Source organism: Eschrichtius robustus, chromosome 1 (assembly GCF_028021215.1).
Source record: "Eschrichtius robustus isolate mEscRob2 chromosome 1, mEscRob2.pri, whole genome shotgun sequence".
Classification (NCBI taxonomy): domain Eukaryota; kingdom Metazoa; phylum Chordata; class Mammalia; order Artiodactyla; family Eschrichtiidae; genus Eschrichtius; species Eschrichtius robustus.
In genome coordinates, this window is record NC_090824.1 from 195301090 (window position 1) to 195327636 (window position 26547).

At 44.2% G+C, this 26547-nt stretch overlaps 1 protein-coding gene across 2 annotated transcripts in view; it reads right to left on the reverse strand.

Annotated features, from left to right (window-relative positions):
- Nucleotides 1-26547, reverse strand: part of RSU1 (Ras suppressor protein 1) — a 195524-nt gene that overhangs the window by 166252 nt on the left and 2725 nt on the right. For both annotated transcript variants that reach the window (XM_068561997.1, XM_068562002.1), the window contains exon 3: nt 5460-5510. In XM_068561997.1, coding sequence (XP_068418098.1) covers nt 5460-5510 — 51 coding nt within the window. The remainder of the gene's footprint in view (nt 1-5459; nt 5511-26547) is intronic.

Here is a 26547-nt window from a genome sequence, read left to right on the forward strand (position 1 = left end):
TTGTTCTATCAGTGATGCAGAATGTAATTCATTTCACAATGCATAGTATTCTTCCCTACACAGTGGCATTCAGTAAAAGAATCAGTCTAAATACGCACAAAATGCACGGTTATTTTTAAATTAAAATCTAGTCACATACATATATATTTTAAACTTCTTTCTGCCACAGGAGAAAAAAAATCTCATATATACTCAATACGAAAAATACTATAAAAGGCAATAAAATCCTCTCACTTTAAACAGACTGGAAGAAAAGTTTCTAACATGAGAAAGTATCCATAATAAACACTAAAAATGACACGTGACACTGAATGTACACTTAAATTTTGGGAGCCAAACAGAAAAATAACATACCTCCTTATCTACATTAATTATGGCAAAACTGCATTATGTAAGTGGCAGTAGTAACATCCCTGTTGGACGGAGCCGAGAAGCTTGCAAAAAAAATTTCGTCTGACAACACAAATTTGGTTTCTAATCTTTTAGTACAAGACGAGGAGGAAAAAAAAAAAAAAAAGTAACGTATCCCAACAGTGACCTCTAGTGGACAAGTCTTAAAATGGTTGTCTCAGAAAGAAATTCCTCTTTAAGACTGAAAACAAGCAGAAAAACATTTACAAAGCTAATACTCCCAAATACCATAAAAACCAGGGATCAGGTAAGGCGCAGACTGAAAAAGACTCATCTAACACTGGCTTATTACAAGGAAGAGTCATCACAAAGGCAGGAGAGCAGAGACACAGGAAGATCACCTTTGAAATAATGCTGCGTCCCCATCTTAGAAACACTGAGAGCAAGCAAGTCTATCATCTCGGACTGCTGGGACTTAGCAAAACATACCACCTACCAACCCACTAATCAACCGGCATTAACTGAGTGTCTATTTCATGTTCTGCATGCTTTTGGCGCTGCTGTGGGATGGTAAAATATATAAGCATATGACAGGGTTCCTAATTTCAAGAAACTTAACCTACAATTCACTGCATGAAAATATTAGTAGATCATCTGGGACCTTAAGTATATAAAACTAAGTGAAAGAGTAGCAGGTCCCAAACCTGGAGACCTAGGATAGTATAGGTCTTCACTTCCCTTTGGAGAAGTGAAACTCAGCTGAGCCCACAAGGGTCGCTGGGTGGAAAAAAACACCCATGGGTGGTCATGATACCAGCTTTCCCCACCGTGGATCCTTAGGTGTCCCCGAGGAGCACAGGCACACCTTGGGGACAATGCAGGTTTGGTTCCAGACCACCCACCACAGTAAAGAGATTACTGCAGTAAACTGAGTCGCACCAATTTTTGGCTTCCTGGTGCCTGTCACAGTTATGTTTATACTATCCTGTCATCTATTAAGTGTGCAAAGCATTATGTCTAAAAAACAATGTACAGACCTTAAAAAGTACTTTATTGCTAAAAAGAAAGTGCGAACCATCCTCTGAGCCTTCAACGAGTTGTCATCTTTTTGCTGGTGGAGGGTTTGAAATACTGTGAGAGTTACCAAAGTGTGACGCAGAGACACGAGGTAAGCAAATGCTGTAGGAAAAAAATGGTGCCAACAGCCTTGCTCGACGCAGGGTTGCCACAGACCTTCAATTTCCAAAAAAACCCCACAATATCTGCCAGGTGCAATAAAGCGAGGTCCGCCTGTACCATGTTAGCACACCATTCCTTACCGATGAAAGGACCCCTATGAAGGGGACGCAGACAGCAATTTCCAGGACCTACGGTTCTGTTTCTCTAGAGCACTCACAGCCCAGCGCATCTGAAATGAGCCCGTAAGTAGTTCAGAAACAGAAGTGTGTAGTGGTCACAACTAACGAAGTCCATTAAGCAGCTGATCCTGAGGAAACTACGGGGTTCCTGCACTGACCACTTTACGGAGGCCAGCTACTTCTCCCCGGCCCTGCTGGCCCTGTCTGCTCCCTCCCAGCAACCACTACTGCTTTCCATGAGGACTGACTGGGAAGCGGCTGTGCACTCAGCATCAGGCCTTAAAGCAGAATAACAGGGACTTCCCTGGTGGTCCAGTGGCTAAGACTCCGTGCTCCCAATGCAGGGGGCCCGGGTTTGATCCCTGGTCGGGGGACTAAGATCCCGCATGCCGCAACTAAGAGCCCACATGCCACAACTAAGAGTCCACATGCCACAACTAAGGAGTCCACATGCCACAACTAAAAGTGCGCATGCCGCAACTAAGAGCCCGCAGGTGGCAACGAAGACCCGGCGCAGCCAAATAAATAAATAAATATGAAGGAAAAAAAAAAAAAAAAAAGAACAAGACATGGTCCCCGCCTTCAACAAAGCTTAAGATAACTCTGGAGAGGAAGGAACAGGAGGACAAGGAAGGGCCAGGCTGGTGTCAATAGTCTGTGAACAACAGGCACTGGGGGAAGAGAGCATTCCGGCTGGCCCTGGCGGGCAGGGGAGCAGGGGAGCGGGAGGAGGATGGGCGGAGGGTGGGGGCGGGCAAGGGGGGAAGGGAGGGGCGGGGCGGCCTGGCGTCAGAACCTCAGCTTTCCTCTGAAGCCAGAAAAGCACCTCCTTCCGGGGCCCAGAGAGCTACCCGCCCAGTCACAGCAAAAACGCAGGAGAAGATTCACTCGCGACCCGGCCTCCCACTCCCTCAGTGCATCGGGGGAAGGTGTCCCCGGGCAAGCTGCTGCCGGCAGGGTCACCCCCCAGTCACTGCACCAAAACCCATCAGCAGGGCCCCAAGCCCCAGGTTTAAACGTCAATCGTGTCGCTGTGATAATGAGGAACCGCTAACAGCGATCACACTGACAATTCTGAAAGACGTTTACGAACTCTTGTGTCGAAAACGTCAAGAATTTCCACTCGCAAAATCTTGGGGAATTTAGGGGTCATCAGCCCGCTTCCCCCTTCCACGTGGCCTCAGTCGTACTGCGTTGAGTGGACCCACTGATGTCAAAACCACCAGCATGAAAAGGTGCGAGTGCTACACTGTTCCAACGGCCCTACAGGTACCGACTCAGTCCGTGGAGTCGAGAGCTGTCCCCAGATCGAGGTCCCAGTGTGACGAAGCTGGTGATTCATTCCCTAAGTACACAAGAGGAGACATCACGACAGTGTAACTGGCACACGAAGAGAGAAACACACATACTTCTGCAAGATGAAAGCAGCGCTGAGGGGTTCATCGTTTGAGTCTGAGTCTGAATGCGGTGCTGTCAGCCAGTCCCCGTTAAAAACCACGGAAAGTGAAAGACACTGATTACAATAAAAAGTGACAGGAGGGTGGGCTCACCCACCTCCCCGTAATGCATATGTATATTTCCATCAAATGGACATATTTACTATAAACACTGGAAAAACCATAGCAAAGCCATTCATTTAAATGCCAGAAAAATAGTAAAAGATGCTAATTTGACCTTAGTGGAACAGATCGGGTGTCACTGACACCACTCACAGTGGCTCGAAACAGAATTTACCAGGACGATTAATTAGAGCTTACTGGATTAGGTCAAGAGTGTCTCAAATGGGAGAAAGGGGGGAAAAAAAAAAAAAGGGAAGAAAGAAATGAAAAGTTTGGATCCATTCACAGCGACCCTCTTTAACAGCAGACACAATTTAACTCTGTATTTATGCCTCCCCAAATTAATCTCATGTTGCATGCCCGGAAAGACAAATTGATCCCCTATCCCTGAGATTTCTCTCTTTGTGGACATTTAAAAAGAAATACACTACAACCACCTGAAAGATTTTTTAAGGACCAGATCAATTAATGGTATAACAGGAATAAAACATGTTTGGCTTTGTTTAAATGGAAACTTTTGCTCTGATGATGGTGCAAGATCTAACAACAGTAGTAAGCTTGGCAATTAAGAAATATGTTCATGAGCTAAACGACAGAGAGCTTCGGGAATTTCTGCTCACAAAATCTGGGGGAATTTAGGGATCATGCAGTCCCCCCTCCAAAACAAACTGCAAATCCCCTCTGAACTGGGATTAGGGTCTCAGTGAAGAGTAGGACCATTTGCTACAAAAACAATGAAAGTGGCAGCATATTACCTGTTACAATAATGATCACACGTGACTTGTCAGCCTCACTTTCAGTTGCTGGGGCCCCCGATACACAAACATGACCATTGTGCCCCTCTGCCCTTGCCATACAAACATGTGATTTTGCTAAAAATGAACTAATATGCCTGTCTGCTGCACACGAGGGGCCCTAACTGCCACTCAATTCTCAGTAATCAACAGCTCTGTGACATTGCTTCGAGCTGTATATAATGCACACACACACATAAATTTGCGACACAAATCCCTCAACATGACATTCTGCTTGGTTTCACTGGACGTGGAAAGCTCCCTAACAAATTCCGGCCACATGATTAGAAAAATCATTCAAGTCTGCAGGAAATATGGCAAGCACAAAGAAGTGACCGTCAATCAGAAATGAGACGGCAGAGTGGGTCCCTGCCATTGAAACCTTTAAAGCCACAGCTCTAAAAATAAAATGGCCCACAATTATTCACAGAAGATACACTTTACAAAGAGGTATGAAATCTACTATACGTTAACCGTACCACTGCCAATGCCCAGGACAATTTTCCTTGGAAACCAGACTCAAGAACTTGAAAAACGCAGATGCAAGTTTATATAATTTTTACAACTTTGGGCTTTTCTTCTTCCCCCATCAAGCAGGGAGGAAAAGTATAGCAACAGTTACATTTTCCCCTTTTGAGGAGAAAGTATAAATGAAAGCAAAGAACTCTTATTCTAACTTTTTTTTTTAATTAATTAATTTATTTTTGGCTGCGTTGGGTCTTCATTGCTGCACGCGGGCTTTCTCTAGTTGCGGCGAGCGGGGGCTACTCTTTGTTGCGGTGCGCACGCTTCTCATTGCAGTGGCTTCTCTTGTTGCGGAGCACGGGCTCTAGGCGTGCAGGCTTCAGTAGTTGCGGAGCACGGGATCTAGGCGTGCGGGCTTCAGTAGTTGTGGCTCACGGGCTCTAGAGCGCAGGCTCAGTAGTTGCGGCGCACGGGCTTAGTTGCTCCGTGGCATGTGGGATCTTCCCGGACCAGGGCTCGAACCCGTGTCCCCTGCATTGGCAGGCGGATTCTTAACCACTGCGCCACCAGGGAAGCCCTCCTCTTTTTGATAAGTTTTTTTTTTTTTTTTTTTTTTGAAATAATAATGAAAGTCTCAGCATTTCAGGTCACTGCAGCATTTACCATGCCCTAAGGGGACCATTTCCAGACACACAATGTCACTGTCTTTCTTCAGTTTACACACATGATAGGGAAGAATCCGCAAAAGAGAGCAAACTACAGAACACAGGACCACCATCTGCTCCGGTCCCTCAGCGTCGCCCAAGTAACCTCTCGGTCTGCCTAAATTATCATTTGTCATTAGTGCCTTTAAAGGAAAACAGAAGAATCAGCAGTACTGCCACAGCCCCTAAACGTCAGAAATTGTGTAACAGAGGACAGCGTTGACTTACTTGTTAGCTTGTTGTGACTGAGGACCAGCTGGGTGATGTGGGACAGGGTGACTGTAAAAGAAAAAAAGAAATCACACAGTCAGTTAATGTACCCAAAGTACACCTACACTCCTACAAGGTGAAGGGCTAAGTTATTTTCACAGGGTGGAGTGTTACCGCTCACAAAAACAGAAGCAGGGGTTCACAGAGGACTGTCTGTTCAATGTTAAAGCAAATCAGGAGAAGCTACGCCATCCGCAGGGCGACGAGCATCGTGAGGGCCAGACACGACGCGGGCCACAGCTAGTGGCGCTTGGCGGCCTGGCCCAGTGGTCCAGCCGCAAGAGCCCACCTCACTAAGGGGACCCGGCCCAGAGCCCCGAGAAGGACAACTCCTCCCGCACTTCCCCACACGCTTAAACAAACCATCGCATCGAGACAGGGAGACCGCATCACCCTACCGCCCGAGCCCACGGTCAACCCCGAAACGCTGCTACAGGCTCTCCAATGATCCCGGTAAGAACCTTCCACAAGTTCCTCTCAACAAGTTTTGGCTGACATTTCAAAGCACCAGCAGATTGCTCACCAATTTCGGACATTATCATGGAGGCTTAGTCTGCTGAAAAAGATTAGATCTGCTTTAAAAAGAAAAAAAGGTTTTTCCAACGACCAAGAAAGAAAATATACATATAGATCCATTAAAAAAAAAAAAAAAGAAGAAGAAGAAAAGAAAGAAAAGGAAAAAAAAAAAAAAAGCCAGACGGAAAAAAGTGACCTGCCTTCTACTTTGGGTTCTAAAACTTCACTGCGTGGTCAGCAAGCTATATGTATATTTTATTTTTGTGGGTATATATATATAGACACACACCCCCTATTTACTTATTTATATAAGTTAAATATTTATATATAAATTAAAATCTAAATGATTATACACAATATACTAAATATACTAATTAAATACAGTATACTTTATATTACAATTTTAAACGCAGATGTATTAGTGAAGAAACAGATTTAAACATTTTTCCAATATTCTTTCTATAAGAACGTTATTTAAATGCAACAGAGTTTTTTCCATAAAGGAATAAGACGACAAATATTTTTTCTCAAGAAGGGTCTCAGGGTTGGACCCCAGCATCCTTGAAAAAAACACGTATCATCGCTGACCACAATTTTTGAGTGTTTTTCTATTGTTCGACCTCCCACAAAGTTAGAGAAAAGTTCACAATACGACGCAAAGACCTGCTTTTCTGCCCTGACCCATTTGAGATTAAGCTGTTGGCTTGATGTCCCATAAACCTTAGGGTATTCCTACAAAGACATTTTCCTGCAAAACCACAATATAATCACCAAAGTCAAAACCTGAGCATGATACATCGTTACCATCTAATCCTCAGCCCCCAACCAAGTGTCACCAAATGTCCCAGTGCCCGTTTGACATGTCCCCATCACTCTCTGAGTACTTCCCTGCTTTCCGGCAAGAGATAGTCAAGCTCGTCTTGTACTTTTGCTGCCACAGGCTTGGAATCAGCCAGCCGTTTCTCCAATGAGCTGATTCTGTGGAAAACAGTACTTACAAGCCAAAATCTGGGCACCAGATGTGCTCATTGTTATTTCGGGGCTCAGTATTCTCCGTGCACAGAATTAGAGAATACACACACTCACCCACACACACACATCTGTACCGATCTGTACACACACATCTGAACTTGAATCCCAAGTTCACGCCAAGAGATGGATTCCAATACAACACTGCACGGTTCATTCTCATTTTCTCCGTTTCCTATTTGTTAACTCCCTTCTCTAACAGCGAGAACTCCGGCGTCCATTATTTTTAACCTACTTACGTATACCGTCGATACCCCTACATATAACTGCATGAAGCAGGGTTATCTTACAGCTGGGTTGGGGTGGCTCTATGCTGACCTGCAGGGACACCTGGAAGTCCGACACTGATTCTGGGTCAAGATCCAGATGAGTAGGTGAGCTCGAGATGTGTCACGTCCTGTTCAAAGTTGCAAACACCTTGGAGGCTCCAGGACCAGCTTGTTCACATGTCCAGGGATGTGTAGGTCGCTGGCTTATACCTGGTTAGAGGCACCTGACCAGTCGGGCACAGAAGACAGCGCTAGACATTTCTGCCCACGCACTCCCAACACCCAGACTCATTTCGTTGAATATGTCTTGAAAGTTCTTACCTGGAGATAAAGTATGCCCTGAGCAACCAAGAAACGAGCCTGGGGGGCTGCACCAGTGAGCCCCTGGGAACCCCGACGTTCGCCTGTGCTTTCTAACCCCTGCTAAGCTATGTCCTGTGCCCTTATTAACTCCCTGGGTGAGTGGGCTCTGTGGAACCTTCTGGGTTCTTTCAACTATGCACCCGTGTATTAATGCAGGAACCCATCTCCCCATGCTCTTTCCTCCTACCTGGACACCTGTCCGGCTCACCCTCCTCACCTGCACCTCCAACCTCCTACCCCTGGTCCTGCTTGGGTTTGGACCCCCTAGACAGGCTCCCCACCCCGCTCTGGGCCACCACGCCCACGCCCCAACACCTGAATGCCTCTTTTCCTGTTGCACTTACTGGCTCCAGGATTGAAACCTTAGGGGAGGAGGAAGAGAAAGGCAAAGCACAGGGGAAGAGCATTTTTGTGATTTTAAAAGCATCACCATGATGGCTTCTTACATGACAAGTTAGATTCTAGACACTGCAGAACATCTCACACATTTGTACTTATAAGAGTTAAGACTGTTCTTGTCCACCAGATAAAGCATTCCTTTACCTCTGAGGCATAGAGTCTGATATGAAGACAAAAAATCTCCAAGAGCTGTCCTCATACAAAACCAGATGAAATAGATTCAGAGATATATGAGTTAAGGCAGTGGTCAGTATCATAGGAGAACAAACCACAAATAACAGGAGTTACACAAGAGTTTCTCTCTCACTTACACACGGGCAGTCCAGAGGTTCCTGGTATCTTGTTGCTCAACCATTCATGGATCCCACCTCATGCTCCAAAAAGGCTGCCTGAGCTTAGCCATCATGCCTGCATTCCCCTTAGGAAGATGGAAAGGGGAAAAAAGCCTTCCTCCTTTACAATTCTTCCAAGAAATTGCACATGGCACTTCCATTTACAAGCAGTTAATCAACATTTTGTAATACAGTGATGCCTAGATGCAAAAGAGGTGGGGAAACATAGCCTGGATTGCAAGTGACCACACGCCAGATACAATTAGGGGTTTTATAACCCACAAAGATGGGGCAAACCAAAACTGGCAGACAACTAGCAGCCTCTCACACTAGCAAACCACTCTATTTGAGTGTCACAGAAATCAATTCTGATTACAAAAGCAAACAACCCCCTGATAATCTGATCACCTCCTGCCTTAATTTTTCCTAAAATATCACAACTACCATAATTAAAAAGAAAAAAACTTTGCTCTTCTCCCAGCTAATATTCACAATGAAAGATTTAATTAGGAAAAGTTGGGCCTTTTCAATCTTTTCATTCTGTCTTCTCTACAAGCATTTAGCAGGGGAGAAAATGAATAAGTTTGAAAGTTCTTTTTTTTTTAAATAGAGAAGAGAAATGCATTTGTTGCTTCACCTGATCACACCACTAGATGTATTTTTCTTTCTCATTATTGTTACAGGGCTACATGCTTAAGTAGGTAAGAGGGAGAAAAATTAGAGCAGAAAAGAAAAAGTTAATAAAAGATCTTTGAGGAAATATTTAGGGCAACAAAGGACTCCAGGCTGGGTCTGCGGGGAGAGCAGTTAAGTTGGACAGAATTGAAATCACAGAATCAATCACAAAGCCTGTGACAGGCAAAGACCAAGGACCAACAGACATATTCATGCAACCTGCCACTCCCCTCCACTTGGCCATGGTGAGTCCATTGTGGGTTTCCTATGGAAACTGCAGTGTTAAAAAAGAAGGAGAAAAGGTCTACCAAAATAGAATGGCTTATTTAAAAGTACAATAGCCACCCTAGTCAATCATGTGGGCAAAATGGAACGAGGCTGTCCCCACTGACCTGCCCTGCTAACCCTAACCACACACTGGGAAATCTCCCGCTGCAGGAATATCGTACCTTACGGTCCTGCCAGTCATGAACTGTCAGGAAGCAGCGGCACCAGAACAGTGACAACAAACTGATATTAAAATTCCTGAAGCAATATTAACCCGTGCTTTGCCGAGGCATTTTCAAAGTAGGATGCACTTCCAAAAGTCAGCTAAATAACTGAGAAACTGTGTTGGCATACTCAGTTAACTGCTGCCGTGCCTTGGATACCATTCTGTCTCTAGCCTTTAGAAACAGTATGTGGGGACTTCCCTGGTGGCGCAGTGGTTGAGAATCCGCCTGCCAATGCAGGGGACACAGGTTCGAGCCCTGGTCCGGGAAGATCCCACATGCCACGCAGCAACTAAGTCCATGCGCCACAACTACTGAGCCCGCGCTCTGGAGCCCACGAGCCACAACTGCTGAGCCCACATGCCACAACTACTGAAGCCCGCGTGCCTGAAGCCCGTGCTCCACAACAAGCGAACCCACGACAATGAGAAGCCTGTGCACCACAACGAAGAGTAGCCCCCACTCATCGTAACCAGAGAAAGCCCATGCGCAACAACAAAGACCCAACACGGCCAAAAAATAAAAATAAATAAATAAATTTTTTTTTTTAAAAAAAGAAAGAAAATGCTAAATGCTCAAGAAGCAACTGGTTGTTCCAATAATTTCCATCAAGGACCCATTCAGGCACGCGTGGACTGGATATTTACCAGGCACGCTCGGAGTGTCCATGGTCTCTTCCTTGGAGATTCTGTTAGAAGTAACGTCAACAGTGCATCCTCGTTAGACTGGGACAGTCCTGGATTTCGCCCACTTGCCCTCAAAAGTGTCCTGGTTTGCGTGATATGCCACACGGTCCCTCAATTTAGGTGACACAGAATATGCACCGAAATCCTAAACTGCAAGATATAAAAGGATCGTGGGCACAAGAGAAGTGTATCTGAAAGGATAACAGGAGATCAGGAGGAGACATCACAGGGACTTCCCTGGCGGTCCAGTGGTTAGGACTCCACGCTTCCACTGCAGGGGGCCAGGGTTCGATCCCTGGTCGGGGAACTAAGCCCTGTGGTGCAGTCAAAAAAAAAAAAAAAAAGAAGGAGACATCATTTACTGTGGGATGACACGTCCAAAAATGCTTTAAGGCACTGAAACTGGACTTGGAGGATACATGGAAATTGGAGGTTATGGAAGCAATTCTAGGCTTCTCTGAGTGAAGAGATGGAAAACAGAGAAGACACAGGACCGGATGGAACAGGGGGTATTACAATGGAAAATATTCAGAAAAATCAAAGGACTAGCTAAACTCCTAGAAAAAGAATCATGGTTTCTAGATAACACGTGGAAGCAGATGTTATTTTTTAAAACAGACACAGTCTTTTTTTTTCTTTCCTTCTTCTTCAGCATCAAGTAGGCAGCGTGAGGAAAGAAAAGTAAGCAGGATGAAATCCACAGCACCAGATGATGACATGGCAGACCTACTTTCCAAATAACCCACCATATCACAATGATGTGCCACACTGGAAACCGTCTCTCTGGTTTTCAGTCTGACAATCAGAAGCAAGTTACTCCTCTGGGGGCACTTTAGAAAGGATAAAAAGTTCTAGCTTCACAGAATGACGCTTCTATCCAGAGGAAAAAACACAGTCAGGATGAGACAAGGGGAGTGAGACTTGGAAACGCACACAGTGATATGGGACTTGAAAGTTTCTGCCACCTTGTCGCAGGTCAGAATTGGGCATCTTTGGGTTCCCAACGGAAGATTCTAGAACACTGGCCACCAAAACCTGGATTGTAACCGTCAGTTCATTTCACAGGCTGCGCTCCCATGGAAGCAATCGGAAAGACACCGCTACCTTCAGAAGACAAACGGTTTACTGTTTTTTTGGTCTCGCCACACAGCATGCGGGATCTTAGTTCCCCCACCAGGGATCGAACCCACGGCCCCGCATTGGAAGTGCAGCGTCTTAACCACTGGACTGCCAGGGAAGTCCCTAGTTTACCCCTTTTGGACGGCCCTTGAGCTATCAAATACTGCAGTGGGAGAACAGCCAAACCCTCTGGGATGTTCAAAGAGGGTCACCTTTGACTTGTGTTACAATTCCAGGGTGGGCAGCTTTCAAATTCGGTGCAAGTCTGCAGATTACACTGCAAACAGTACCCTCTGTGAATTCAATTCCTCCCAAAGTTGTTGACTACAAAGAAGAATTCATTTGAACTGAAAATAAAGGATGGTCCCAAAGGCTTTTCCATTTGGGCTCCCAGTAGGCTAGCAACAGCGACAGCCCTAAATAACCCGGATTCAGAGACTCGGCGGGGCTGCGGGAGAGGCCGCACGTGAGCACCACGCAGCCACGCTGGCCACTCTGCGTCCCGTGTCTCCAAGATGCGTGATTAAAATGCCTGCCCGCGTCACACGCTGAAGTTATTGCACCCCTGCTAGAAGGATGGATTCAGATCTTAAGCATGCAGCTTCTGACAGTATATTTAAGTGAAGGCAGACAATAAAACGTTTGACACCAAGATGTAATACAAATATCGTATTCATCAACACACCCAGAATCATAAAAGAACATTTCTTTTGAATTTCATTCATAATTTAAAACTTCAGGGGGGGAAAAAAAAAATCACCAGGGTATGAAAGCTTTCCTTTCCTCCCCAACCAACTACTGTGGTGAGTTGGAAACTCTTTGGTAGCAAGTTTTCAAAACTGGTTACTTGACTGAGTCCTATTTGCAGATAAATGGTCACTCAAGCATAATTAACTGCTTTTTCATTCAACAGAAAGCAATTTATCATATATGATGATTTTTATCCATGTGATACGTCCTCCTTTACGTAAGTAAGAGCAGAGAATTCACACGTGCTGAGAACCCCCATGAGCTGGTCACAGACTGGGGCTTCTGTGTCTACTGGGCCATTAAGTCAAAAGACGCTGGACCCAAGGCACCGCGTTACTGACAACATGGAGCCCACATCCTCCCCATCCAAACACATCGCTTTACAGTCTCTCCTTCAGGAAAAAGGACAAAGAAAACTGTTCAATTCTGAAGATGCCCGGGAGAATTAAAGAGGAAAACACAGTGAGCTACCTACGGTTCAGGGTTGTTCACTGCTCTTGGGGAATGAGGAGAATGACATGAACGAAGGCTCAGGGAGTTACAAAGTGTTTGCAGGGCACGGTACTTAGTTAAGTTGACAAAGACAGAATACGCGTGAGACACAGGTACTGCCCTCAAGGAGCTTACTCTGTAACGAGGGGAGGCGATAAAAAACTACCACACAAGGCAGAATATCAGCACCTCAAGGAGGTAAGCTGATTCGAAACTCCCGTTAAAAGGGAAATGCTGCAAAGTTTTTTCAGGGTGAGTAAGAGCTTCCAGGTCCAGAGTCAATTTTATTCTATATCTACGTACCTACCTTCTCCCCCTAACCCAGCTTTTTTTTTTTTTTTTTTTTTTTACTTGTCTGTATTGAATAATTTTTCTAGCATAAACTGTTTTAATTGTGTAACCTAAAATAGGTGTACTTTCAGAAATCAGTTATAGGAAAAAGCTTCAGCTCCTTAATTTACAGATAAGGAAACTGTGGCCAAGAGGTAAAGTGATTTTTCTAAGGTTCCCCACAAACTCCCCGCTCCCCCAAAATCATAACTGAGACTCTAACCAAGGTTTCCAGATTCCACCTCCTGAGCTTATTCTTCCTAAACTGGAAAAACAATATTCACACGTCGGGAGAGTGTTCTTTTCAAGATGGTGGAGACGCCTATCATTAAAGAGTATAAACCTGAGTGGAAAGTCCTTTCTATCTTGAATACATATGACAGTTACATAAAGGGCCTCAAGCACAGCTAGAATACCAAGTTTCAAGCAGTGTGAGACCCGGACTGTAATTCCATGAGAATACTGAGGAGAATAAAAAATCGCTGGATTTCTCTAGAGCGCAGTTCCTCATGTTTAAAATGAAAGGCTGAATTAAATTATTCGATTCTGTGAGAAACACAGAAGAGAGAAGAAAAGAAAGAACTAATATACACATAATGCCTCCTACATCAATATGCAACACTGGGGACTTTATAACCACTCATTAGAATCAAAAATGTTAAAATATAACAACTGACACTGCAGAAACACAAATGATCATGAGAGACTACTACAAGCAACTCTATACCAATAAAATGGATGGCCTGGAAGAAACGGACAAATTCTTAGAAAAGCACAACCTTCCGAGACTGAACCAGGGAGAAATAGAAAATGTAAACAGACCAATCAGAAGCACCGAAATTGAAACTGTGCTTAAAAACCTTCCAACAAACAAAAGCCCAGGACCAGATGGCTTCCCAGACAAATTCTATCAAACATTTACAGAAGAGCTAACACCTATCCTTCTCAAACTCTTCCAAAATATAGCAGAGGGGGCTTCCCTGGGGGCGCAGTGGTTGAGAGTCTGCCTGCCAATGCAGGGGACATAGGTTCGAGCCCTGGTCTGGGAGGATCCCACATGCCACGGACCAACTGGGCCCGTGAGCCACAATTACTGAGCCTGTGCGTCTGGAGCCTGTGCTCCGCAACGAGAGGCCGCGATAGTGAGAGGCCGTGATAGTGAGAGGCCCGCGCACCGTGATGAAGAGTGGCCCCCGCTTGCCGCAACTAGAGAAAGCCCTCGCACAGAAACGAAGACCCAACACAGCCATAAATAAATAAATACATACATACATACATACCAAAAGTAAGACAAATGCAAAAACTGTCTATGTCCCTGACAGGCTATATCTGTCCAAGATAAATTTAAAAAAAAAATATATATATATATATAGCAAAGGGAGAAACACTCCCAAACTCATTCTACGAGGCCACCAAAACCGTGATACCAAAACCAGACAAAGATGTCACAAAGAAAGAAAATTACAGGCCAATATCTATGATGAATATAAACGCAAAAATCCTCAACAAAATACTAGCAAACAGAATCCAACAGCACATTAAAAGGATCATACACCACGATCAAGTGGGGTTTATCCCAGGGATGCAAGGATTCTCCAGTATACGCAAATCAATCAATGTGATACACCATATTAATAAATTGAAGGAGCAAAACCATATGATCATCTCAATAAAATGCAGAAAAAGCTTTCGACAAATTTCAACGCCCATTTATGATAAAAACCCTCCAGAAAGTAGGCATAGAGGGAATTTACCTCAACATAATAAAGGCCATATATGACAAACACACAGCCAACATCATTCTCAATGATGATAAAGTGAAACCATTTCCACTTAAATCAGGAACAAGACAAGGTTGCCCACTCGCACCACTATTATTCAACATAGTTTTGGAAGTTTTAGCCACAGCTATCAGAGAGGAAAAAGAAATAAAAGGAATCCAAATCAGAAAGGAAGAAGTAAAGATGTCACTGTTTGCAGATGACATGATACTCTACATAGAGTATCCTAAAGACTCTACCAGAAAACTGCTAGAGCTAATCAATGAATTTGGTAAAGTAGCAGGATACAAAATCTATGCACAGAAATCTCTTACATTTCTGTACACTAATGATGAAAAATCTGAAAGACGAATTACAGAAACACTCCCATTTACCATTGCAACAAAAAGAATAAAATACCTAGGAATAAACCTACCTAAGGAGACAAAAGACCTGTATGCAGAAAACTATAAGACACTGATGAAAGAAATTAAAGATGATACAAACAGATGGGAAGATATACTATGCTCTTGGATTGGAAGAATCAACATTGTGAAAATGACTATACCACCCAAAGCAAACTAAAGATTCAATGCAATCCCTATCAACCTACCAATGGCATTCTTCAGAACTAGAACAAAAAATTTCACAATTTGTATGGAAACACAAAAGACCCCGAATCACCAAAGCAATCTTGAGAAAGAAAAACGGAGCAGGAGGAATCAGGCTCCCTGACCTCAGACAATAATACAAAGCTACAGTAATCAAGACAATACGGTACTGGCACAAAAACAGAAATATAGATCAATGGAACAGGAGAGAAAGCCCAGAGATAAACCCACGCACCTATGGTCACCTTATCTTTGATAAAGGAGGAAAGAATATACAACGGAGAAAAGACAGCCTCTTCAATAGGTGGTGCTGGGAAAAGTGGACAGCTACATGTAAAAGAATGAAATTAGAACACTCTCTAACACCATACACAAAAATAAATTCAAAATGGATTCGAGACCTAAATGTAAGGCCAGACACTATAAAACTCTTAGAGGAAAACATAGACAGAACACTATGACATAAATCACAGCAAGATCCTTTTCAACCCACCTCCTAGAGAAATGTAAATAAAAACAAAAATAAACAAACGGGACCTAATGAAACTTAAAAGCTTTTGCACAGCAAAGGAAACCATAAAAAAAGACAAAATGACAACCCTCAGAATGGGAGAAAATATTTGCAAATGAAGCAACTGACAAAGGATTAATCTCCAAAATATACAAGCAGCTCATGCAGCTCAATATCAAAAAAAACAAACGACCCAATCCAAAAATGGGCAAAAGACCTAAACAGATATTTCTCCAAAGAAGATATACAGATTGCCAACAAACACATGAAAGGATGCTCAACATCACTAATCATTAGAGAAATGCAAGTCAAAACTATAATGAGGTATCACCTCACACCAGTCAGAATGGCCATCATCAAAAATCTACAAACAATAAACACTGGAGAGGGTGTGGAGAAAAGGGAACCCTCTTGCACTGTTGGTGGGAATGGAAATTGATACAGCCACTATGGAGAACAGTATGGAGGTTCCCTAAAAAAACTAAAAATAGAACTACCATATGACCCAGCAATCCCACTACTGGGCATATACCCTGAGAAAACCATAATTCAAGAAGAGTCAAGTACCACAGTGTTCACTGCAGCTCTGTTTACAATAGCCAGGACATGGAAGCAACCTAAGTGTCCATCGACAGATGAATGGATAAAGAAGATGCGGCACATATATACAATGGAATATTACTCAGCCATATAAAGAAACAAAACTGAGCTATTTGTAGTGAGGTGGATGGACCTAGAGACTGTCATACAGAGTGAAGTAAGTCAGAAAGAGAAAAACAAATAGTGTATGCTAACACATACACATGGACTCTAAAAAAAAAATGGTTCTAATGAACCTAGGGGCAGGACAGGAATAAAGACACAGACGTAGAGAATGGACTTGAGGACATGGGGAGGGGGAAGGGTAAGCTGAGATGAAGTGAGAGAGTGGCATGGACATATATACACTACCAAATGTAAAACAGACAGCTAGTGGGAAGCAGCCGCATAGCACAGGGAGATCAGCTCGGTGCTTTGTGACCACCTAGAAGGGTGGGATAGGGAGGGTGGGAGGGAGACGCAAGAGGGAGGAGATATGGGGATATATGTATATGTATACATACAGCTGATTCACTTCGTTACACAGCAAAAACTAACACAACATTGTAAAACAATTATACTCCAATAAAGATGCTAAAAAATGTTAAAATAAAATAGTAACCACAACAGCTAATGTTTACCAAACACTTAAAATGTGGCGGCCACAGTTCTAAGAACTTTATTACCTCATGTATTCCTCACAATAACGCTAACAGACAGCACTATTATTCTCCGCCTCCCTCCTAATTTTATTTTATTTTTTTGCATTTTTTTTTTTTAATTTATTTTTGGCTGCGTTGGGTCTTCGTTACTGTGCACGGGCTTTCTCTAGTTGCGGCGAGCTGGGGCTACTCTTCATTGCGGTGCGCGGGCTTCTCATTGCGGTGGCTTCTCTTGTTGCGGAGCACGGGCTCTAGGCCCGCGGGCTTCAGTAGTTGTGGCACGCGGGCTGCAGTAGTTGTGGCTCGCGGGCCCTAGAGCACAGGCTCAGTAATTGTGGCGCACGGGCTTAGTTGCTCCATGGCATGTGGGATCCTCCTGGACCAGGGCTCGAACCCGTGTCCCCTGCCTTGGCAGGTGGATTCTTAACCACTGCGCCAGCAGGGAAGCCCGCCCTCCCTCCCAATTTTAGGTGAGAAAAATGAGGCCCAGAGAGGTCAGGTAACCTGCCTGAGGTTTCAGCACTAGTAAGTAGACAGGACCCTTTAAAAGCTGTTTCCAAACAAGAATCTGATTAATTCTGACCGTATTTTTCTACTAGGCAAATACAAATAAGACAAAAAGGAGCCTTAGTCCATTGGTTCATTTTTTCCCCCCAAATGAAGATGGGCAACGTCATACACGCACACCTTCCACTTCAGACCAACCGCTCTGTTCTCACCTTCCCTGTGTCCCTGCCAACAGAGAAGGCCGCTGCGTGGGGGCTGAGGGTGGGCTTCTCTCTGCCCCCTGTTCAACCTCCCTCCACGCTTCTTACCCTCAACCCAAGAGCCATGTTTTTCCCTGGTGGCTTCAGAAGCAGCAAGAGCCGGAATCTCTGACCCTCTTCTACAGCGCTGGGTGGCTCTCCGAGCTCAAAGCGCTGTAAGTCCTCTGACAGGCAAAGAGTGTCTGAGGGCCGCTGGGCCACCAGCCAGCACCCACACCCAGCACGCGATGTGGTCTCGCAGGCCGCCCTTCACTGCTTTTGCCCCGGCCATCATCTGCTCCCCCCACGCCACCCTTACCCTGACCTCCAAGGGCTGCCTTGTCCAGTCCCAGATCCCTAGTCTACTGGACTGACACCTGTCATCAGCTGCCCCCCCGCTCAAATCTCGGTACCTGTTTTCTGATCATCCACGGGGTCCCCCTCCATCTCTTCCCACAATCCTGCCCCAGCCTCTGCCACTGGCCTGTCTCCCCGCCACACACACAGATCCAGCAAACAGATGTGCCCCCTGAGGGCATCCATGCCTCCACTCCTGCCCAAAGGCCCATTAGACTCTTCAGCCCCAAACCCCTCCGTCCCACCAGAGAACAGCCTGTGCCCTCAGCGTAACAAATGCAGAATGTCCTAATGACTGATCCTGAGGATCATTTTGAGGTCCCTACTCTGCATCAGGTACTACACTGACCCTCACTCATCTTTTATTTGAGGGGCGGCAGATTTTTCCCATTTTATCAATGAGGAAAATGACGTACAAAGACAGGAAGTGATCTAAGGGCATGTTACAAATAAACAGCAAAGTGGGATAATTAATAAAGACCATGGCTCCAAAGTCGGTGCTTTGAGTCAGGACACAATACTCTCTCCTTATATCAACTCTAGAGGTATTAAACAACACCCAAACAGGAGGCTCTACCACAATGAATCTAAACAAAGGCGTCTTTGTTATGTTAATGAGGTGACTTTCAGCAGTTTCTAAAGGATGGGGGCTGGTTGCCAGGGCTGGAACTTTCAGTCCCACCTCTGGCCAGCCAGTTCTTCCTAACTTGATCTAGAGATGCAGCTCAATCCCAATGAAAACCACAGCGAGTTTATTTTGTGAATGGTGACAAACTGATTCTAAAATTTATACGGAAAGGCAAAAGACCCAAAATGGCAATAAAATACTGAAAAAGAAAAACAAACTCAGAAAATTGACACATCCCAACTCAAAACTTACCATATAAATCCACAGCCACCAATTGAAAAAAACAAAGACATCACTGGAACAGAAGAGTGCCCAGAAACAGACCCACACAAATACAGTCAACTGGTCTCTGACAAAGGAGCAAAGGCAATTCAATGGAAAAAGGATAATCTTCTCAACAAATGGTGCTGGAATTTGACATCTACATAAGAAAAAAAAAAAATCTAGACACAGAACTTACACCTTTGACAAATACTGACTCAAAGTGGTTCATAGTGTAAAATGCAAAAAAGCGTGAAGTCCTAGAACACAACACAGGAGAAAATCTAGGCAGCCCTTGATCTGGTAATGACTTCTTAGATACAACACCAAAAGCACTATCCAAAAAAAAAAAAAAAAAAAAAAGGTGTTAACTGGCTGGGACTCCATTAAAATTAAAAACTTCTCCTCTATGAAAGACAATGTTAATAAAAGGGAAACAAGAGCCACAGACTAAGACAAAATTTTTGCAAAACACACATCTGATATAGGACTTCTTTCCAAAATACACAAAGAACTTTTTAAATCCAACAATAAGAAAACAAACATCCCAATTAAAAAATGGGCCAAAGACCTTAACAGCACCTCATCAAAGAAGATATACAGAGGTCAAACAAGCATATGAAAAGATTTTCCACATGACACGCCGTTAAGGAACTGCCCACTGAAAACAGCGAGATACCGCTACACACCTATCAGAATGGCCAAAATCCAGAATACTGACAGCACCAAATATCGACAAGGATGTGGAGCACCAGGAACTCTTATTCATTGCCGGGGGATGTACGAAATGGTTCAGCCACTTTGGAAGACAGCTGGTTTCTTATTACACCAAAAATGCTCTTACCATATGATCCAGCAATTCTGTTCCTTTGCATTTACCCAAAGGAGTCAAAAAACTATGTTCACACAAAAATCTGCACATGGATGTTTATAGCGGCAAACTGACAAAATCTGAAAGCAACCAAGATGTCCTTCAATATGTGAAAGGACAAAAAAACTGTGGTGCATTCAGACAATGGAATTTTAACCAATAATAAAAAATACGAGCTATCGAGCCAAGACAAGACCCAGAAGAAACTTAAACTCATATTGCTAAGTCAAAGGAGGCTTTCTGTAAAGATTACATACTATACGATTTCAACTATATCACATTCTGGGAAAGGCAAAACTATAGAGACATAAAATTTCAGTGGTTGCCTGGGGTTCAGCAGGAGGTAATGAGGAAGAGAGGGAAAAATAAGTAGAACACAGAGGGTATTTAGGACAGTGAAAGTACTCTGTAGGATATTATGCATTTGTTAAAAGCCATAGTGTGTTACAGCACAACCAGCTGCCGACAATGTAAACTGCATAATGTATCAATGCTGCTTCATCAACTGCAACAAAAGTATCATTCGAATGAATGCCAGATGTTAACAATAGGGGAAACTTCGGAGGGTTAACAACAAGGGAAACTGCTGTAAAAAAAAAAAAAAAAAGTGAAGTAAAATAAGACAAACAAAAAAAGGAGGAGAATGGGGATAGAATATGCACAAAACGACTCTTTTCAGCAATACCGGAGCTGGTAATAGTAGCATTGCTATTTGTGTGTAATGTACCAAATAAGTAACTGTGAGATAGTCTAACATCATGTGTATCCCTGACAATCAGGATTCTCAGAGTGGAAGAAAAGTAGAGACTAGTGTGAAGGAAGTTAAGTAAGAGCCTTAGAGTCCCATATTTGAATTGGACCTACCAGTATGAACTCGTTAGATATTTTCATCTTCATATATGTGTATATACGTATCTGTATATGTCTACAGATACATATATTGCATATATATACACACATATGTGTGTGTGTGTGTGTGTTTGTATATATATACTGTTGTGTTTTTTTTAGCTCTGTCTGCTAAAAATGCCAAAAGACCATGAACGACCCAGGAATAATGAGCACCCCTGGAGCCCAGATTGTGGTCCCAAAATATTGCCCACTCAGACAGACAAGCAAAAACAGGGTTTCTATGAGGACAGCTGATTCCAGGTCCGGGATGGGAATTCACAGACACACCGGGAACAGCTTGTTCCTCTTTGCTCACGTCCACTGGATGGGAGAGCCAACAATAAGAGGTTCCCACAGGCCGAAAATGAACAGTTTGCACTTGAACAAGGACCGTGGCTGCGAGGCTGTGGGGTGCATGGATGCAAACATATTATTTTAAAAAGCAAAATTTCTGACACCTGTTTCCACATTCAGAGTTTCCCCTTGCACTGGTCTGGGGTGCAGCCTGAGCGCTGGCACGTTTAAACATTCCCTAGGTGAGCCTACAAACCAGACAAGTTTGCCAGCAGCTGGTATAGATGATAGCAATCTGGGAGCAAGCTAATTCTCAGAGAAAAGCTTGAGGTGTGAGTAATTTCTCCTGGAAGAGGGCAGTGCACTGAGCGAGCACCTCGTGCGGCCTGACCAGCACCTCCGCGAGAGCTCATTCTGCACCAAGAACGTTAAGCCTTTGCCTGACATCTAAGTTTCAAACGTCTTCCCCGTTTCGGTGATTCCTGCTTCCATTTTAAAGCGTACACAAGAGCACACCCCATGACTCAATAATTCCACCTCTAGTCCGTAACCAACAGAAAGGAATACGTGTGTTCACATGGCCACAGCAGCACTACAGGTGACAGCCCGAGCCTGGGAGCGACCCGAACATCCATCAACAGCAGAACGGATGCCTGAACTTGGCAGCCGCACCCTGGATCTGTAACCAGTGTCACAACACGAATGAAGCTCGTGAACAAGATGCTGAGCGTTAAGAACCAGCCAGTAAAGAGTGTACACTGTAAACCCTCTTTCCTTTGAACGATGCACATCAACAGGCAAAGGGAATCCATGCTGTCAGTCAGGACCCTGTCCTGAGGGGCTAGTGCCTGGGACATGCCCACTGTGTTCCGTTTCTTGCTTTGACAATCTGTCACCCTGTACTGTTACACGTGCGCTTATCTATAGGAGCACTTCAGTAAAGGCTTCTTGAAATGGATTTCTTTACACGAGTGTGTTGAGCGTTTGGGGAAGAAGAAGGTTCCTGTTTCCTCGGCCCCGTTGGCAAGAACAGAGGAGGACTGGCATCCCTGAATGCGTTCCTCAGCGGATACCGACTCAGCAGCCCCTACAGGGCAGGGACGCAGCTTCCGGGACCAGACCGCCGGGAGGCGCCCAGTGGACGCTTGCTGAATCAGCGGCTGTACATTTGTACGTGCACCTGACTGTCAAAAACGTTAGTGACATGAGTAAGGCAAGAAAGCATGAGCTACCTACACAGCTTCTGAAGTCTGAGCGCCCGGCTGCAAGTCCTGACTCGACTACTCATTAGCGTGTGACCTGGAGCAAGGTACTTACGCTCTCAACGTCTCTGTGCTATAGACTGGGTGACGAGGATGATGGCGATGATGGTAACAGTCCTAACGAAGCTGTGAGGTTTACAGGAAATAATCCACATGGAGAGCCGCGTACAACGCCCGGCGCGTGTGTGCGTGTGTATTAATACACTCCATATAGATATTTTTAAATTATCTATTATTTTTATCCTTTTCTAATAAAGAGGACACAATTTGTAGAATACGTAACAGGTTACATAGGCATCTTTCGCAAGGCCTGAAGACTGAAGTATTTACAGCTCTGAAAAACCAACTGTGTATGTAAACATCTGCAAAACAACCACTTGCACGCTGAGGATGTAAACCAAGTCGCCCATCTCTGCTCTGTGCTGTGCTCTGAGAAACCAAGAGGCCAAGACCCCCTCCAATTCCCCACCTGGTCTGAGGTGTGCCTTTCATTTGGCCCACTTTACCCTTAAGAACTATTCTGAGTCCGGAGGAATCGTTAACAGGCACACAGAGAAACGTATGAAATGAAAAGGCTCTTTATGACGTACCGGTAAACTACAACTACAATTACCATTTCATTCAACTCAGGTTTATTCTGTTGTGATACATGAACCAACACTGCCCCAAGAGAATCTTCTCCAGCACCATACTTCACAGAAGGTTTTAAGCTAATGTTCTAAGTGTGAAGATAGAAAAAAATGAATTAACGTACAGTATAAAAAAATCTCACATCTGCTGTTAAATCCAGTTAAAATTAATAGTTTTTCAGAAAAGCCTAAGGAAACGGGGAGGGTTCAGAGTTAACTCTGACCAGATAGAGACCAAGTTGCCTCTACTGTTTTCTTCAACGGTTAAAGCCCTGCAACAATGTGATAAACCTAAGCTTCCAAGCTGGCAGACTGGAAAAATGATGCATTTTCTTAGCCTAGCACAGTGTTGTTTTTTGGGGTTTTTTTTATGCCACGGTTTATTTCTGGACTCTCTATTCTATTCCATTGGTCTATATGTCTGTTTTTATACCAATACCACATTTTTTTTTTGTCTTTGGCCACACTGCGCGGCATGCGGGATCTTAGTTCCCCGACCAGGGATCGATCCCATGCCCACTGCAGTGGAAGCAGGGAGCCTTAACTACTGGACCACCAGGGAAGCCCCTTGCACAGTGTTTTTAAAGAATTCTGAAACTGTCTGGCATGAGGTTAGGCCCGCCAGCCCCGCTTAGCCCTGGAAAGCATCACTCCTTAAGGCCTGAGCCAGGGCTGGGAAACCACACTACACAGGATTACAGAAAAAAGCTGTCGGTGTGTCTACTAACGTGTGATGCTGGGGCTTTCTCGACCTTCTGTTTGCTCATCTCTAAAACGCTGACGATTATCATCTGCACCAAAGGCTGACGCGAGAAGCACTTACCACCACGTAAGCACTCACGTGTGTACCATTCAGAATCTCTGATGCAGACGTGATGGGCTGATCTGCGGCCCCCTAAATTCCTGTGTTGAAGCCCTCAGAGTGAAACTGTATTTGGAGACAGGACCTTCAAAGAGGTGATGAAGTTACAATGAAGCCAGAGGGTGTGCGCCCTCTCTCCTGTGCTATGCTTTCTACCCCAGCGCACCTGAATTCTTAACTGAGAAGGACAGCAACCTTCTTCAATCAATTTTTCCCAAACGCCAAGGACAAAAATAACAGAGGTGCACACGCAGCGCCCAGAAAAGACGTTGAAGCCAGGCTGGAGGGGATGGTGGGTTAAAATTTAGTCCTGGGGAGCTTCTCGCAGGAGGTGACACATGTGAATGGAGTCACATGGACAGAAAGTCATCTCTTCCCTCAACAAGCGTTAATTCACAAGGCTGGGAGGAGGGTGGCTGGAGAGAGAAAGGGTAAGGACTGCCCAGGCCAAGATGTTGAAAAACACAAAGGTGGGCTTAAACACACAAGTCAGAAGAGCAAAAAAATAAAAGGTCTTAATAAAGATCACAGTGAAAGTGACATGGTCGTCCCAGCTCTTCTATCATCCCCCAGAGAAGTCCTATCATGATGAAAATTCCCAGCCGGCACCGCCACCTCCCGGGCTAACAGCCCCTCCAGATAACCAACCTGGGATTACGCCTGTTGATTCTTTTGCAGGGTCCTTTAGAAAGACAACTACCTCCGAGGCAGCTGATTTTTCTCTTTCAAAATATTCTGTGTTAACCTCAATGGGAAAAGAATTTGGAAAAGAATGGATACTTGTATGGGTATAACTGAATCACTTTGTGGTACATCTGTAATGAACACACCATTGTTAATCAACTATACTCCAATATAAAATAAAAATTAAAAAAATAATAATAATAAAATTTATCTGAGAGATATTTTAGTCTAACCTGAAGAAAAACAACAACAACAACAACAAAAAACTGATAAAGGTTTGACACCCAGAGGGCAGTAAATGTGAAGAGATTAAAAAGTCAAAAAGACTTAAATGAAAGAAATGAAAAAAAGTCTCTCTGGCTGCTGATGGGAGTCTCTGCTCCCAGGAAGCTGATGACAGGACCCTTCAAGAGCAACTTTATCATCCGGGTGAACAGCTGCTGCAGGAGAGAGAGTTTCTGCCGTGAAATCTCCTTAATAAAAAGTACAAAATTGGTACCATTCCTCCCAGAAGCTTTCAGCAGATTACATGCTGTGCAGGAAAAAAAAATGAAGGAAAAGAAATAAAATGAGCGAGCGTTTTAAGGAAACAGCGATCAAAATCTATGGGAACCCTAGGCAAAAGGGCCAAACACACCAGGTTCTTTTAAGCCACAGAGAAGAAGTCAACACATAACACACACAGATGCCTTTCCCGGTCCAACTAACCAGGCTATTCCTGGTTCAGGCCATCGACCGCGTTGGAACTGGTTCCATAGGAGGCTTACGCGCTCTCTGGACATTCACATGAGCAGTTAACAGTCACTGTGTACTTAGTACTGGCTCGGTGCTAAGCCCTTGACAGGAAGCAGTGCACTCGGCGCTACACCCACGCCCCCAAGTGGGTACTTATGTTTCCATCTAACGATGAGGCACTTGAGGCTCAGAACGGTTTCGTAGCTTCTCTAAAGTAACACAGCGATAAGTAAACCTGGACAATCTAAACCCAGTCTATTCAACTCGAGGCCCCACTTGTAATCACTGGACTACGTCTGCCTCTCAGGGTTGGATCTGAGCATCTCCAGAACCTGGCTGGACTGACAGAAAACTCTAGAACCTGTTGGGTGTCTGTCTCCAGCCTATGAAGTTTTCCCCGCCAGAAAGCTTTGGTACCTCCACTCCTGAAAGCATTTTTTAAAGGCAACTTACTGTCTCAGAGGAATGAAAGGGCTACGTTTATAAGACGCAACTCTCCCAAGCAGAAGTGAAGCCTGTTTCCTATGCTTAGAATAAGCACACAACTACCACTCTTAGCTTCAAAGCTTAATTCTTGCTCATCGTTAGAGAAACTAAACAAAGTAACGATAATGAAGGGAAGGCTTGAGATATAATACCATTCTCTGTCCATGCGAATAAGCTGTTCCCTGGGTTCAATCTTGATACTAGTACATAAAACCTCAGGGAATTCCCTGACAGTCCAGTGGTTAGGACTTGGCACTTTCACTGCCGAGGCCCGGGTTCCATTCCTGGTTGGGGAACTAAAATCCCACAAGCCACACGGCCAAAAAAAAATAAACAAATAAATAAAAAATAAAACCTCATGATTACAGTTAAAAGTTTATAAGTAAAAGACTATGGGAATCCTTATACTCCAGCTAAGGTGATCATGCCAAATACTTTAATATATAAGATATTAAAATACATAAAATTATGTACACTACTGATAAATGAGCCCCAGTGGAGGATGGGATTCTGAAGGCATCCTGGGACCCTCAGATTCCAGAAGTCGGGGAGCTTTAGCAGAAAGCAGCCACTCCCCTTCCTTGGGTCTACCACACTCCAGAGGCCTGAGGAGGTGGAATTTCCAAATTCACTTCCACTAAACTCCCCAAGAAGCACTCTTGCTCTTCCTGAAGCAACTTCTTTGGGAAAACATCAAGAATGACCTTGCTTTTCAGCACCTAATATTACACCGGAAAGAGCTTTTTCAGGAAGCAAGTGGCTATCT